Below are 14,420 nucleotides of genomic sequence, written 5' to 3'. Positions count from 1 at the left end.
TCCTGTCTTTTCATTTTATTGGCATATAACTGTTCATAGTAATCTCTTCTGATCCTTTGTATTTCTGTGGTGTCAGTTGTAGCTTCCTTCATTTCTGACTTTTTTGAGTTTTCTCTCATTTTCTTGATGAGTATGGCTAAAGCTTTATCAATTTTGTTTGTCTTTTCAAAGAACCAGATCTTAATTTCATTGTTCTTTCTTTTTTGCTTTTTTAGTCTCTATTTCATTTATTTTCACTCTAATCTTTACTGTTTCTTTTCTTCTACTAACTTACAGTTTTGTTTGTTCTTCTTTTTCTAGTTACTTTAAGTATAAGGCTATGTTGTTCTTTTGAGATTTTTCTTGTTTCCTGAGGTAAGCTTGTATCTCTATAAACTTCCTTCTTAGAACTGCTTTTGTTGTGTTGCATAGATTTTGAATCATTGTGTTTCACAGGCTGGTGGGTGGGGCCAGGCCCCAGCTCTAATAGGCTAGAAAGAGGACTTCAGGATGGCAATTGGCAACATCAGAGTCCTCGTGGTAGAATGAGCTTCTGAAAATGACTTCCACCAGCATCTCCCAGAGGGAGTCCCAGTTGCCTCTGGCCTCTCTGGGAGGCTCTCCAAGATTAGTAAGTGAGTCTGACCCAGGCTCCTTTCAAATGACAGCCTTTGTTCTGGGTCTCAGAGTGTGTGAGATTTTGCATGTGCATTTTAAGAATGAAGTCTCTGTTTCCTTCAGCTCTCCCATACACAAGCCCCACTGGCCTTCAAAACAATGTAGTCTAAGGGCTTGTCTTCCTCATGCAGAACTCCTGGGCTGGGGAGCCTGATGTAGGGCTCAGAACTTACTCCTTGGGGAGAACCGTTGCAGTTGAGAATTACCCTCCCATCTGTGGGTTGCTTACCTGGGGGTATGGATCTTGACTATTACCATGTCTCTGTACCTCCTACCCATCTCCTTGTGGTTCCTTCATTATAGAGAGAGTTTTGAAAACTCTCTTCTGCTAGTCTTCAGGTCATTCTCATTGATAGTTGCTCTGTAAATAGTTATAATTTGATATGCCCATGGGAGGAGTTGAGCTCATGGCTTTCCTACTCTGCCATCTGGCTAGCAGAATCTTTCTTGAATATTTCCTAATGGCTCTAGAGGGGTTTCAGAATGGTCTAAGACATACTTCCTGTCCTGTAAGAGCCTAGAGCTATGGGTCCCTATTTTTCTTTAACATAAAGACCCTCAGTGACTATCAAAAAATTTTGATAATCCTAACCCCCCCCATCCTTCCTCCCTGAAAGTGGTTGTCTTATCAGTGTCCGTTAGTTAAGAAAATAAATTAAAACAAAAAGCTACCATGAATTTGGTGACCTTTTTAAATGGATTTGTATTTATTGATCTCAGGAATTCCTACAGAAATTTGAAAACCATGTATGTGTGAGAGTTATTTTTACTCTGTCTACAGACAGCATTTTGGTGCACATGGGGATGTATAGACAAGTTGCAATGCTTCATCTACCAATTGGCTTATAGAAACAGCTTGGTATTTGACAAATAAAAGTGTAAAACATTTCAAGTTCCAAGTGAGTGTTGTGGATATTACAAATTGTCTAGGCTCAAAGGAAGGAGAATTTGCTATGATCTGTGGTAGACATATGGATCCTTAAGAGGTAAACCCTTGAGCTTGGCAATGAAGGTTTAAGGGAATTGTCAATGTGAAAAACTTGCAAAGAAATCATGAAAAAGGCTCAGAGGGTTTGCTCTATAAGAAGACAGCATTAAATGCTTACATCCAGCAAAGAACAAGCACAAGCTTTAGAATCAGACAAACGTGGGTGTTCATGAGCTGTGTGACCTTGGGCAACTTACTTAGCATCACCAACACTCAGGTTTCTCTCTTATAAAATGGGACTAACCTGTCCTGAACACTTCACAGTAGAGTTGGGAAGATCAAATAAGGTCACATAAATAAGGGGCAGCATTTTGTGAAGTGTGATTTTACCAAGTAAATAAACATCATTATTTTTTAAAGGCCTAGAGATGTCCAATGGACTGAGTAGACCACTGTGTTGATTAGGATTCTTTGTTTTCAAGGAACAGAAATGATTCTGGCTCACTTAAACAAGACAGAATTATCAAAAAAAACGTGCTGGGGGGTGAGGTGGAAGGGATGAAGTACACAATATGACTCACAGATTCTAAGGAAATCTGAAGAACCAGGCTCAGAAACAAGAACCAGGAAATTTCAGCTCAGCAGGAGAATATTGGTAGCAGCAATTACTTAATGTTCTCCTTTGTTTTTTCTTCCCTGAGTTATTCTACTCAAGGCAAAGTCCCACAGTGAATGAATTTAGTGGGCAGGGCATCGTGATTTATAGTCTCATTAAGATTATGAACCAGGGAGAAAAGGTAGTTTTCCAAAAGGAAGTTAAAGGATTGTTAAAGAAAGGAGAACACAATAGAGAGTGAGTCAGCAGAAAACAACTGTCCACTACAGACAATTTCAAAAGATCATCCATACATTAATGTAATCATATTTATTGATCAACTTTGAATAATAGTGAAAAGTAAGCCTAGGAAAGTAAAAGTTGAGGCTAATTCAAGGGAAATGGCCTATTCTAGATACAGGAATATATCTCAACCTCTTTGATTCACCATGGCCTTCCCGGTTGCCCCAGGAGGATACAGCTTACTGTATCTAGGGCATAGGTCAGTGAGGAGTACATTAATCCTGGACGGTCATTACACACTAACACTTGGCTCACTTTCCTTTGCTTTCACTGATACCACCATTGACACACCCGGCTAAACTGGGAACTTTGAATTGTTTTATGGCTGCAATAATTGATTTGTGTCAATAACCTCTGCCTTCTCTCCAATTCTCACTTCCATGGCTCATACATTATGAGTATTCAATAAATACTTGAATACATGGATGGATGGATGGATGGTTGGATGCATGGATGGATGGGAGACTAGTCTGGCCCATGTTGGGATCTAGGATTTTGACTACTTTTTTTCTTTTTTTTTTTTATTAGTTGAGCCAAAGAATTTCCTTGCAAGAAGCAATCTTATTCCCATGAATCAAAGTTAAGATTTGTACCTGGGGCTTTTCGTACTTGTGTGGAGCAGTCTTTACAGAGAGGTTTTCTTTGTTACCTCCTCATCCATCACCTTTCAGTATTAATATTTATAATATTCATCTCCCCAGCACTAACCTTACCTCTCCAAGTCTTTATAGTGTGCCTGTTAACACAGGAGATGCTCTAGAGGAAGATGACAGTTTACTCAAGGAAGCAGAGATCTAGATACATCAGTGTTAAATGGAGGCATGAGAGTTGATGTGGAAACATGTTAAAAGAGCAATTTTTGTTGGCTGGGGTGAAACAGTCTGTGGGGATATGGGTGGGCTTCATAGAGGAGGTGGCAAATAAAAAAACTCTCAAATGCTAAAAATATATATAAAGTAATAATTCTCAAAAGAATGTTCTCTGTCTAGGCAATTTAGTATCTTAACCTCTACCCTTTGAAGGTACCCTACTTTAAAATGCAAATTATACTTGGAAGAGGTAACACACCACATTGCTTATTAGTTGTAGTAATTTTTATATATTTTCTACTATATGTTAAAAATGAATTCTTTTTTCATAACAAATCCCCTTTTGTTTATTTATTTATTTATTTATTTTTGGCTGCGTTGGGTCTTTGTTGCTGCACACAGGCTTTCTCTAGTTGTGGTGAGCAGGGGCTACTCTTCATTGCAGTGCATGGGCTTCTCATTGTGGTGGCTTCTCTTGTTGCGGAGCATGGGCTCTAGGAGTGCGGGCTTCAGTAGCTGTGGCACACGAGCTCAGTAGTTGTGACTTGCGGGCTCTAGAGTGCAGGCTCAGCAGTTGTGGTGCACAGGCTTAGTTGCCCTGTGACATGCGGGATCTTCCCAGACCAGGGCTCCAACCCATGTCCCCTGCATTGGCAGGCGGATTCTTAACCACTGTGCCACCAGGGAAGCCCCCCACCCTGCCTTTTTATTTGTAACTGTAGGATAGTACATATATTGCCGGGAACCTCCACCATGCTTATGCAGTAGTTTCTGTGGTAGACGAGTGATATATACAGATTTCTCTTATTACAAGTCATTATGACCCCCAGTCATAAAACCTAACTTTTTTCCAACTGAAGAGAAGAAAATAGAAAAATTTGGACTGTGTCCTTTCCTAATGGACTGGTAGGATAGAGGGTATTCTCAATCTCGGCAATTTATCTCATGTTAACTTGGAACTTTTTCTAGAGCAATTCTTTGTTCTTCCCCCTCCCCCAAGGGACATTTGGAAATGTCTGTAAACATTTTTGGCTGTCACAACTGAGGGGGAGAAGGGGAGGGTGCTACTGGCATCAAGCTGATAAAGGCCAGGGATGCTGCTAAACATCAAAGAATTATCCAGCCCAAAATGTCAAGAGTGGCAAGTTGAGCTACCCTGGTCTAAAAATGCCTTGAGCTGCCAATCAACCAGATGTCTGTGCAGACACTAGAAAAAATGAAAGTGAGCCAGTGCAAAACCTTTCATGAAACATAAATACAAATCTTTTAGAAACAATCAAAGAAATAAAAACATTTTAATAGCAGTAAATCAAAGGTCAACATGACAATATTACATAATTTAGTTTTTGATTCTTCCTTCTCTGACCCAAGTTAAGAAGGGTGGTAGTGATGGTGATAATGATGATGGTTTCTAGACACTGGGGTTTGCTTACATTTTTTATTGAGATACACCTGGCATATAACATTATATTGGTTCTAGGTGTCTAACATAATGAGTTTATATTTGTATATGTTGTGAAATGGTCACCACAATAAGTCTAAGTTAATACCTGTCATCATACATAGTTACTTTTTTTCCTATGAACAGAACTTTTAAGGTGTACTCTCTTAACAACTTTCCAATATGCAGTACAGTATTATGAAACATTGTTGCCCTGCGTCTGTTATGTTCCTTGACTTATTCATTTTTTAACTGGAAGTTTGTAACTTTTGACCTCCTTCACCCATTTCACCCACCCACAACTCCCTGCCTCTGGCAATAAGGTTTTTCTTTAAATTTAGCTTCCACATACAGTTGACCCTTGAATAACACTGGGGTCAGGGATGCTAACCATCCACACCATGGAAAATCCACATATAATTTATAGCCAGTCCTCTGCACTCACAGTTCCACATCTACCAATTCAACCGACCACAGATCGGGTAGCACTGTAGTATTTACTATTGAAAAAACCTGCATAAGTGGGTCCACACAGTTCAAACCCATGTTGTTCAAGAGTCGACTATATACAGACCTCATTTATTGTACTTCGGTCATAGGAAGTGGAAAAGGAATATAGAAAAGGAAATAGAGCCAAGAGGAGATCTTAAACAATAATCTTTCATTGTGCATCAAAATAACACTGTGGTTTAAGAGAGCGGTCTGTGTGGCGTCAGACGTCCTGAGGTTAAAGCCTGTCTTCTGCTTTGCTAGCTGTGTGCCATTGGGAAAATTCACTGAATCTCTCTAAGCCTTAGGTCCTTCATTTGTAAAATAGGGTAATAATAGTACCTACCTGATGGAGTTATTGTGTGAATTCAAGAGAAAAGCATGTATAAAATATTTAGTTATACTTGACACACAATAAGCATTCAGTAAGTACTGTAATAATAATAACAATGAGGGGAGAAAGTGGAAGAAATGTATTGATGATGATGACGATGATAACAATGAAAGTGACAGTAATGATGATTGGCTTTGGAGTCTGACGATGTGGATTGCAGTGCTGGCTCTGTTACTTACCAACCAGAAGTCAATTGTTTTATTGAATCTGCATTTGCACTTCTATCCACACCTCTTAAGGTTACTGTGAGAACTTAATGAACTTATGTGCCTGGCACATAGTAAATACTCCAGATCGGTAGGCCTGGCCTGAAGAACCACAAATACACTGTGCTCTCTGGAAAGGGTTTGCCTTTTCCTATACCCTGATGACTGTTCCTTTCATAAGGACAACACCTTAGATAAAAGCCTGGGTCAGAAAGAAAAGGTGGTTAGGTGGGCTTCATTCCCAAGCTAAGAAAAGCTAAGGGGTAGTGAGTCAGAAGTGAATCAGAAATTCCTGAACAAGGTAAAAAATAAGGACCCTGACAGATTTGTAGGGCTTGGCAATGCCCCCGCCGCTGCTGTCCTTGAGTTCTCCTAGCAGCTCCCTGGAGTGAGTTACAGGAAAGCCTAAAAAGCAAGCAATGCTGATGGGTTCTCTGGAGACAGCAGGGCTGTGTGGCCCTCTCCACAGTCTATCGCGGGGAGGAACAGAAGGGGCCCGAGGTCAGAGAGCTAGAAAGGGCGAAATCACCTCTCCGTGTAGAGAGGGAAACAAAGCACCCAAGGCCAGTGCCCAGAAGAATAAAAGAACAAGGGATGCTTCAAGAGGAAGGTCATTGGGAAGCCCCACTGAGGGACAAGAGACTTCAACACTGCCAGAGATCCACCTGGTATGATTAAACAGCTGACAGGGACTCACTGCAGCAGAATCATTAGCTCTCAGACCCTGCTGCCACTCACATCTGAAATAAGTTTGGATTTAGAAAGCTAGCGATGAGCTGAGTGGTACAGATCAGGAGGGAAGCACACGGCTTAATCAGGGCCGTGAAAGCAGCTGACAAATTACAGCGTGATTTGTCATCATCTCAGAACTCGGCAAGTGTTTGTCCCTGAAAGAATCAATACTTGGAGGGAAAAGGGCTGTATTTTTAGAAACTCCTGGAGGGGTAATTTATTTCAAGTGAATGGAGAGTTTATGTTGGCGCCCCACAGAACCAATGGACAGTATATTTACACGAAGCCAGAAAATGCTATCATTTCTTCTAATCAATTTACTCCTTTGAACAGCTGTACCTTGAAGCTTGGAGTGATAAATTCACTCCCGGTGCTAAAAGCTCTACCCTGGGAACCACTTCCAATCCCGCCTTTAGTACTCCTTCATTCTATATGCATAGCATGTTATACCTCTCAAAACTTTCCCACATGGATTCTATCTTGTGGAGCACAAGTGAGATGGACAGGGAGGTGGTGTTAGCCCCATTCTACAGAGGAGAAAACTGAGGCTCAAGAGCTGAATGTACTATTAGCCAATGTGGGGTAGAATTAGAAAGCAAGATCTCCCCACCCCTAGTTATGTTTTCCCCCTCATTGAACGTAAAGAGATTGTACAACTAAAATACTGAATGAAAGAGAAAAGTGAAGAGCCGAGAATGTGTTTTAAATGCTTTGCCATAAGAATGTTCACCAGGGGGCAGTGTGCTGTGCAAGTAAAGAACAGAGGGTCTGCACTCAGACTTGGATTCAAATCCCAGTCTTGATATGACCACGGACAGCCACTTAACCCTTGTGAGCCACAGTTTTTCCATCTCTAAAGAGGGGCTAATCAAAGTTCTTACTTCATAAAATGATTGAAAGCTTGAAAAAAAAAAAAGCATTTCTTAAGTTCTCATTGCAGCATCTGACAGAAATAAGAGTCAGTAAATGCTACTTGTTTTGTGTTTTTTTGTTTGTTTTTTGGGAATTTTTATTTTATTTATTTATTTTTGGCTGCGTTGGGTCTTGTGGGTTGTGGGCTTTCTCTAGTTGTGGCAAGCGGGGGCTAATCTCTGTTGCGGTGTACGGGCTTCCCATTGCAGTGGCTTCTCTTTGCTTCAGAGCACAGGCCCCAGGTGTGTGGGCTTCAGTAGTTGTGGCTCACGGGCTTAGTAGTTGTGGCTCACGGGCTCCAGAGCACAGGCTCAGTAGTTGTGGTGCACGGGCTCAGATGCTCTGCGGCACACGGGATCCTCCCAGACCAGGGCTCTAACCCATGTCCCCCTCACCAGCAGGCGGACTTCCAACCACTGTGCCACCAGGGAAGTCCCTACTTATTTTGTTTTATTAGCTACTATTTTCACAGCATTTTTGCAACAGCCAAACAATTGAAACCATGTCAATGTTCAGTAGTGAAAGGATTAAATGAAATAGGGCGACATTCATGCAATAGGTATCTATCCAGGTAACATGTAAAAATGTTCAAGTTGTACGAACACTAAATCTCGTTGTTGAAATGCATAAATGTGTATGTTTGTCCATACATAAATGTGTATGTAGGTGTATGCATATATTTTTTAAAGCCTGGAAGTTCTGTATACACACGAATATTTGCTAGCTGTAGGTCGTGTGATTTATAATCTCTACTTTTTTGATCATCTATTTCTGTGCTGCCCAGTTTGGTAGCCACTAGCCGCCATGTGGCTATTTAAATTAGTTAAGTGAAATTAAATAAAATTTAAAAATCAGTTCCTCAGTCATACTACCATATTTCAACAGCCACATGCAATGCGTGGCTTCTACATTATACAGTGTGGACATAGAACATTTCCATCATTACAGTAAATTCTATGGGGCAACTTGAGTCTAGAGACTCAAACCCAGGCCAGGGAAAAGTGGTCAGGACAGGGCCCTCCCTTTGCAGCACATCCAACTTTTCATCTGCATCTATTCTCTCCCTCTTAATGAGGATTTAACTGTTTCTTTTAACACATTACAACTATCACAGTGTGACAAAGCGGAGATTACCTTATTTGCAGTGGTTCTAACAGTGATTAGCTCTCCTGATGATCCTATTAAAACGAGATCCCTCTGACTTAATAACCTCACAGCGTCCTCTCTCTCACAGGAGGTACAGTTCCAACCAGAAGGTTTCCACAACATCATCGTGTGTGAGAAGCCTAACAACCACCTTAACAGGTTTAAGGGTTATATGTAAGTATGTGCCGCCTGTATGCTGCTTGTAAATATCTCCTCTGCAGCTAGAAAACATTTTTTCTTGAAATGGCCAAACAGATAAGCATCTGGATCCTAAGGAAGTTTATTTCTTTTTATCATAAAAAAAGGGCTAGAGAAAACTAACTAAATTGGGAAAACTTTTCTAGTCTCTTTTTTTTTTTTTTTTTTTTTTTTTGCTGGAGTGATATTTAATTATCTCACAGGGTTAAATTCACTAATAGTTTTTTCAGAACTCTGGTGAAACAGCATCAAAATCGAGACCACACTCTGATTCAGGGGAGGCAAGTAGGATTGAATTTAGATCAGATTTCTGAAGGGGCCTTTACTGCCCTGTAGGTAAGAACGGGGACTTTGGAGTTGGACAGACCTAGGTTCGAAACCAGGCTCCATCACTTACAAGCTGTGTGACCTTGAGTAAATTAATTAACCTCTCTGGGCCTTCATTTCCACATCTGTAAAATAAAGATTATATCTACATCACAGGATTTTTCTTGTCTAAGAACTGATCATATGCAAAGCCCGTAGCACAGAAACTGGCACAGAGTAGATAGTTAATGCGACTGCTGCTGTTGGAATTATTGTTGCTATTGCTCCTCACCTCTGGTTCAGCCTAAGAGTTTTATTGTAATTTTGCTCCCACATTTGACTGCCGGTCTTACTGCAAAAAAAAAAGACCAAAAAAAAAGAGTAACAGATGTGAATAAATGCCCGTATTCTGGCTTTAAGGGTTAGAGGACTTTCACAGACCATGGTCTCATTTAATCTGCAAAACAACCCAGGGAAGTGAGAATTGTGATTCCCATTTTTCAGATGGGAGATCTGATGATAAGATTTTTCAGGATTCTCCCAGAGGCACACAGCAGCTTCAAGGCAAAGCCAGGACTTACAGCCGGGTCTTTCCACTCCAACCCCGGTGTGTTTTCCATTGTCTGCACACACAGCTCAGACATGTTATAGCAACTTCTCTACCAATGTGCCCTGCAATGAAGCTTAAGAAGGCTTCTTGGGAGGCAGGTGTCAATGCTTTCCCTCCATCCACATTTTCTCAGGCCATATGAGATATCTTGAGGAGCAAGATAAGAGGGGAAAGCATAAGAACAGTACAAGAGAAATAGCAGCTTTTCAACGCAAATTACTTTTTAAAAGCTCATAGAGAGCAGACGGAGACAGGCGAGAAAGGCACGAGCTCCTGGGGGAGAAGGGGATTCGTCACAGTCACCTGGCAAGGTAGAGCTTGCCACCTGCCCAGGCAAGGAGTCTACCCTCGTGCCCGAGTTTTGTGGATTTGGTTCCTCCCAAGTCACCCATCCCCTGAGTCATTCTCCTTCCTCTTAGAGAGCAGCCTCATCTCTGGGTTTCTCTTTGTAATCCTTTCTCCCCCAAACAGCTCATGCCAGCACCCAGCCTTTCTAAGCTTCATCCTGGTCTCTGGCCCCTCATCTCAGACAGCACTTTCCCAGTTCCCTTCGATCCCCAGCACCTCCTCTTCCTGGCTGCTGCCCTTAGAGTTGTCTTTCCCCACCTGCCCGGGCCTCATGGGTGAGCCCTGAAAGTCCAGTTGGTCAGTCCAGATTATTACTTTTCTGTTCTCCCCAATGTTGTGGGAAAGTTATATTTCAATTTCCTGAAAAACCCAAATGGAGGGCATCAGGATAGAATAAGAGCCAGACGCTGAGTGATCACTAATGTGGACGGACTCAGGAGTTTCTAGTGTGAGGTGGAAAATTGCAATGCTTCCAGAGGCTAGAGAAAGGGAAATACTCCACGTACCTCGCTTCTGAGAAGCTGCCTTGCAGGATGTTGCACAGGGTCGCTGGTCCACCTCCTGTGAGGTCTGTTTATTTTAAGGCTTCCTCAGCAGAGTTCTGCCTTTTAGGTGAGTAAATGATTACGTCCTTAGGGATGGGTAATTCCCTTCTAATGGTCCAGCCCCCACTAGACATCCCAGGAGCAATGAAGAGTTGCACTTGAACATGGGGATTCGATTCTGAGTTAACATCACTCTTCTGAAGAAGAGAGAGAAGAGGGATCTTGTTACTCGCCACTCTAATTCTATGACACTAACCCATGACAGCGTGGAGAGGCCACCAAACAGCTCCCTCTCTTTCCTCATCCCCAGGGAACATCCCGACCAGAGCAGAACCGGCTTTGGCAGTGAGAGTCTTCTGCTTCGAGGCTGCACCATCAGAAACACCAAAGTGGCTGTTGGCATTGTCATCTACGCAGGTGACTGTCCCTGGACAGCTTCCTATGTCCCTGTCCTTTACCCTCTCTCCTCCAAAACCTCCTCCAAATTTATCTTCAGACAGTGGGAACTCATATCAGTTCTAAGGAGTAGAATCATGTGACTTCCCATTTCTCAGCTAAGCAAACTGAGGCTGGAATCACAGCAGTTCACTTGGTCCACAGAGACATAATTCAGTTCCAAGTTACTGTCACTCATCCAGACAAGACAGGGAGGGGGACTCATGCTCATGTATCCCTAACACTTTTCTGACACTAACCACAGGTGGGATGAAGAGTATCTTCTTGAGCCTGAGGAATAACCTCACCAAACTTAGCAACTTCACCTTGTGTGCCTCAGTGTCCTCATCTATACGACAGGAAGAATATTTGTATCTGCCCCATAGGTCCCCCATGAGGGTCCAGTGACCCAGCACATGGAAAGAACCCAGTACTGTGTGTAGCAAGTGAGGGCGGGATGGGTTTTAGTTATTGTTTTTATTATTATCTTTATTCATTTTGTGGCTCCATATATGGTGGTCTATCTCTCCTTTGCACTTTGATTTTGCTTCCCATTGAAAAAAGGTAACAGCAGCACTTCTCACAATGATACCTGAAGTATTGGAGGGAGGTCTTGGGACTGCTGTATCCCCAGTACCTAGCACCTGGCACTCCGTGGGTACTCAGTACGTGTCTATTGTTACGTGAACAACTGCAGACTTCTTCTGTAGAGGAAACACAGTCTCCCTGGAGTGTCTACCTTCCCTAGAAGTCTCCAGAATACGTTTCCCTGGATGTTCCACTCACTGGGACACCTTGTAGTATTTCATTTGCTTGTTATTTTGTTTGATTTGATTTGTTTTGGTCTGAGTAGACTCCCACTTTTGTTAGACATAGAAGAGCACTAAAACATCAATCCACCCTAAGATTCCCTTTGGGGGACTGTGAAAGAAAAATAGGTTTTTCAACAAATGCTGGAGAAGGTGTGGAGAAAAGGGAACCCTCTTGCACTGCTGGTGGGAAAGTAAATTGATACAGCCACTATGGAGAACAGTATGGAGGTTCCTGAAAAAACTAAAAATAGAATTACCATATGACCCAGAAATCCCACTACTGGACACATACCCTGAGAAAACCATAATTCAGAAAGACACGTGCACCCCAATGTTCACTGTAGCACTATTTACAATAGCCAGGTCATGGAAACAACCTAAATGTCCATCGACAGATGAATGGATAAAGAAGATGTGGTACATATATACAATGGAATATTATTTAGCCATAAAAAGGAATTAAATTGGGTCATTTGTAGAGACATGGATGGACCTAGAGACTGTCATACAGAGTGAAGTAAGTCAGAAAGAGAAAAACAAATATCGTATATTAACGTATATATGTGGAGTCTAGAAAATGGTACAGATGAACCGGTTTGCAAGGCAGAAATAGAGACACAGATGTAGAGAACAAACGTATGGACACCAAGGGGGAAATGTGAGGGCGGGTGGTGGTGGTGGTGGGATGAATTGGGAGATTGGGATTGACATATATACACTAATATGTATAAAATAGATAACTAATAAGAACCTGCTGTATAAAAAATAAATTAATCAAATTAAATTTTAAAAAAAGAAAAATGCTTTTTAAAAAGTTGTGTCACAGTGTAGCTGGCTTTCCCTAATTTGGGGGAGGGATGTTATATTTGTCAGCACAGGTCACTGCTTTCAAGGGTCTTTGGCAATGGAGTTCAATGCCATCTGGTAGACCTAGTAGACATGAACGCTTCAACAATCCCTACTGCACCAAAAAAACCTGCATAGACATGGATTTACTTCTCTGCCTAATCAGAAACAAAGGTCAGAGTGGGTGATGGGAGTGGTGTGTGGCGAGGCAGATGGAGGGAGAATTAATCGTGACTGGGGACTCAGGCTGCCTGGGGCTGAATCGCTGCCTGGCTGCAAGTTCCTAAGAAGCTGGCTAAGTTTTCAGCACAAGGAACACTGATAACCCCTGCCTCCTAGGGTTATAAGGTGCACAATGCCTGGCACACATTAGGGTCTCAAAAAATGTGAGCAAAAATGGTACAAATTGTGTTTAGTGTTACTGTCTAGACCAGGGGTTCTCAACCTCAGCACCATTGACATTTGTTCCAGATTGTTCTTTGTGGTGGGGGCCATCCTATAGGGTGTTTAGCAGCATCCCTGGCTTCTGCTCACTAGATGTCATTAGCACCACCTCCTCAAAGGTGACAACCAAAAATTTCTCATGACTTGGCCAGGTGTCCCCTGGGGAGAATGACTGGCCTAGAGCTACATTCTCTGCCTTGATAATACAGATGGACAAAGTAGGAGCACCTCGGAGTCAAAGGCCAGAAAATGGACAAGTGAGCTTTCCAGAAGGAAGAGATTCAGTGTGGAGGTATGCGTTCATCACAGCAAACATGTATTGAGCCCCTACTGTGTACCGGAAACTAATTTAGGTACTTTATGTATATCAGTTCACTCCCCTACCCCAAAACACACAACGATTATATCTCATTTTGCAGATGAGGGATTGAGATACAGAAGGATTAATTCCCCCAAGGTCACATGTCTCCTGAGATTAATTCCCTATAACCCAAGGTCAGGTACCTGCAGAGCCAAGCTCTGTCGGACACTAGAGCCCACATTCTACCCACTACACCATACTGCCTCCCCCTTGAGCCCAAATTTTGCCAAAAGAACAGGGGCATCTTAGGAAGTGAGGAAGCAGGTGGGTGCAGGGAGTGGTCCGAGGACCCCTTTTATGGGGTGAGCCTGGGGCACGCAGGAACCACAGCTGTGTCAGCCCCTGCACAGCTGCAGCAACTTGAGTCTAATTTAATAAGCCTAGCATGCTCACTCCTACAGTTTTGTTGCTGCTTTAAATCCACAAGGCCACCAGCTAAGTAGCATTAAACCACGCACTGTTGGAGCTGATATATTGGTTTTCTCTAATTTTGCACAGAAAATATGTGACGGGTCTCTTTTAATTTGACTGCTGAGGGGTACAGCGTGGTAAATACAATTTGGTAGCCCCAAAGGGGGAGGTTCTGTTCTAAAGACAAAGGCTCAGTATGACTCTCACCTCTTAGCTGGGTGGTTTCCAGGAGTTACTGGAAGGAGAAATAGACTGGGAGCCAGAACCCTGGGTTCTCCATGTGGCTCTGGGGTCAATTTATTCTTTCATTTGGAGCGGGTCCGTTCTACGTTTTGGTCCTGAATTTCTCTAATTGGAAGAAAAAAGGAGGGGGCGGTGCCTGAATGAGCTCAGTAGTTTTTAAATTTTACTGTCTTTTCTTTAAACAGAACTTTATGCAGAACTCCAGGGTAGGAGAGTAGCTGCCCAGAGTTAATGCTGGGGTGGAGACCT

The 14,420-nt window shown here is 42.4% G+C and overlaps 1 protein-coding gene across 1 annotated transcript in view; it reads left to right on the top strand.

Moving 5' to 3' along the window:
- The window catches only part of ATP10B (ATPase phospholipid transporting 10B (putative)), a gene marked incomplete at its 3' end in the record, with an annotated part of 338,125 nt that overhangs the window by 280,289 nt on the left and 43,416 nt on the right, over positions 1-14,420 (top strand). The window contains exons 8-9 of the mRNA XM_079703067.1: positions 8,701-8,786; positions 10,930-11,036. Of these exons, the coding sequence (XP_079559193.1) occupies positions 8,701-8,786; positions 10,930-11,036 (193 nt within the window). The remainder of the gene's footprint in view (positions 1-8,700; positions 8,787-10,929; positions 11,037-14,420) is intronic.

Source organism: Hyperoodon ampullatus (genome assembly GCF_949752795.1).
Source record: "Hyperoodon ampullatus genome assembly, chromosome: 4".
NCBI classification, from domain to species: Eukaryota; Metazoa; Chordata; class Mammalia; order Artiodactyla; family Ziphiidae; genus Hyperoodon; species Hyperoodon ampullatus.
The sequence above is the reverse complement of the archived record's forward strand: the minus strand, read 5'-3'. Positions and strand labels throughout refer to the sequence as shown.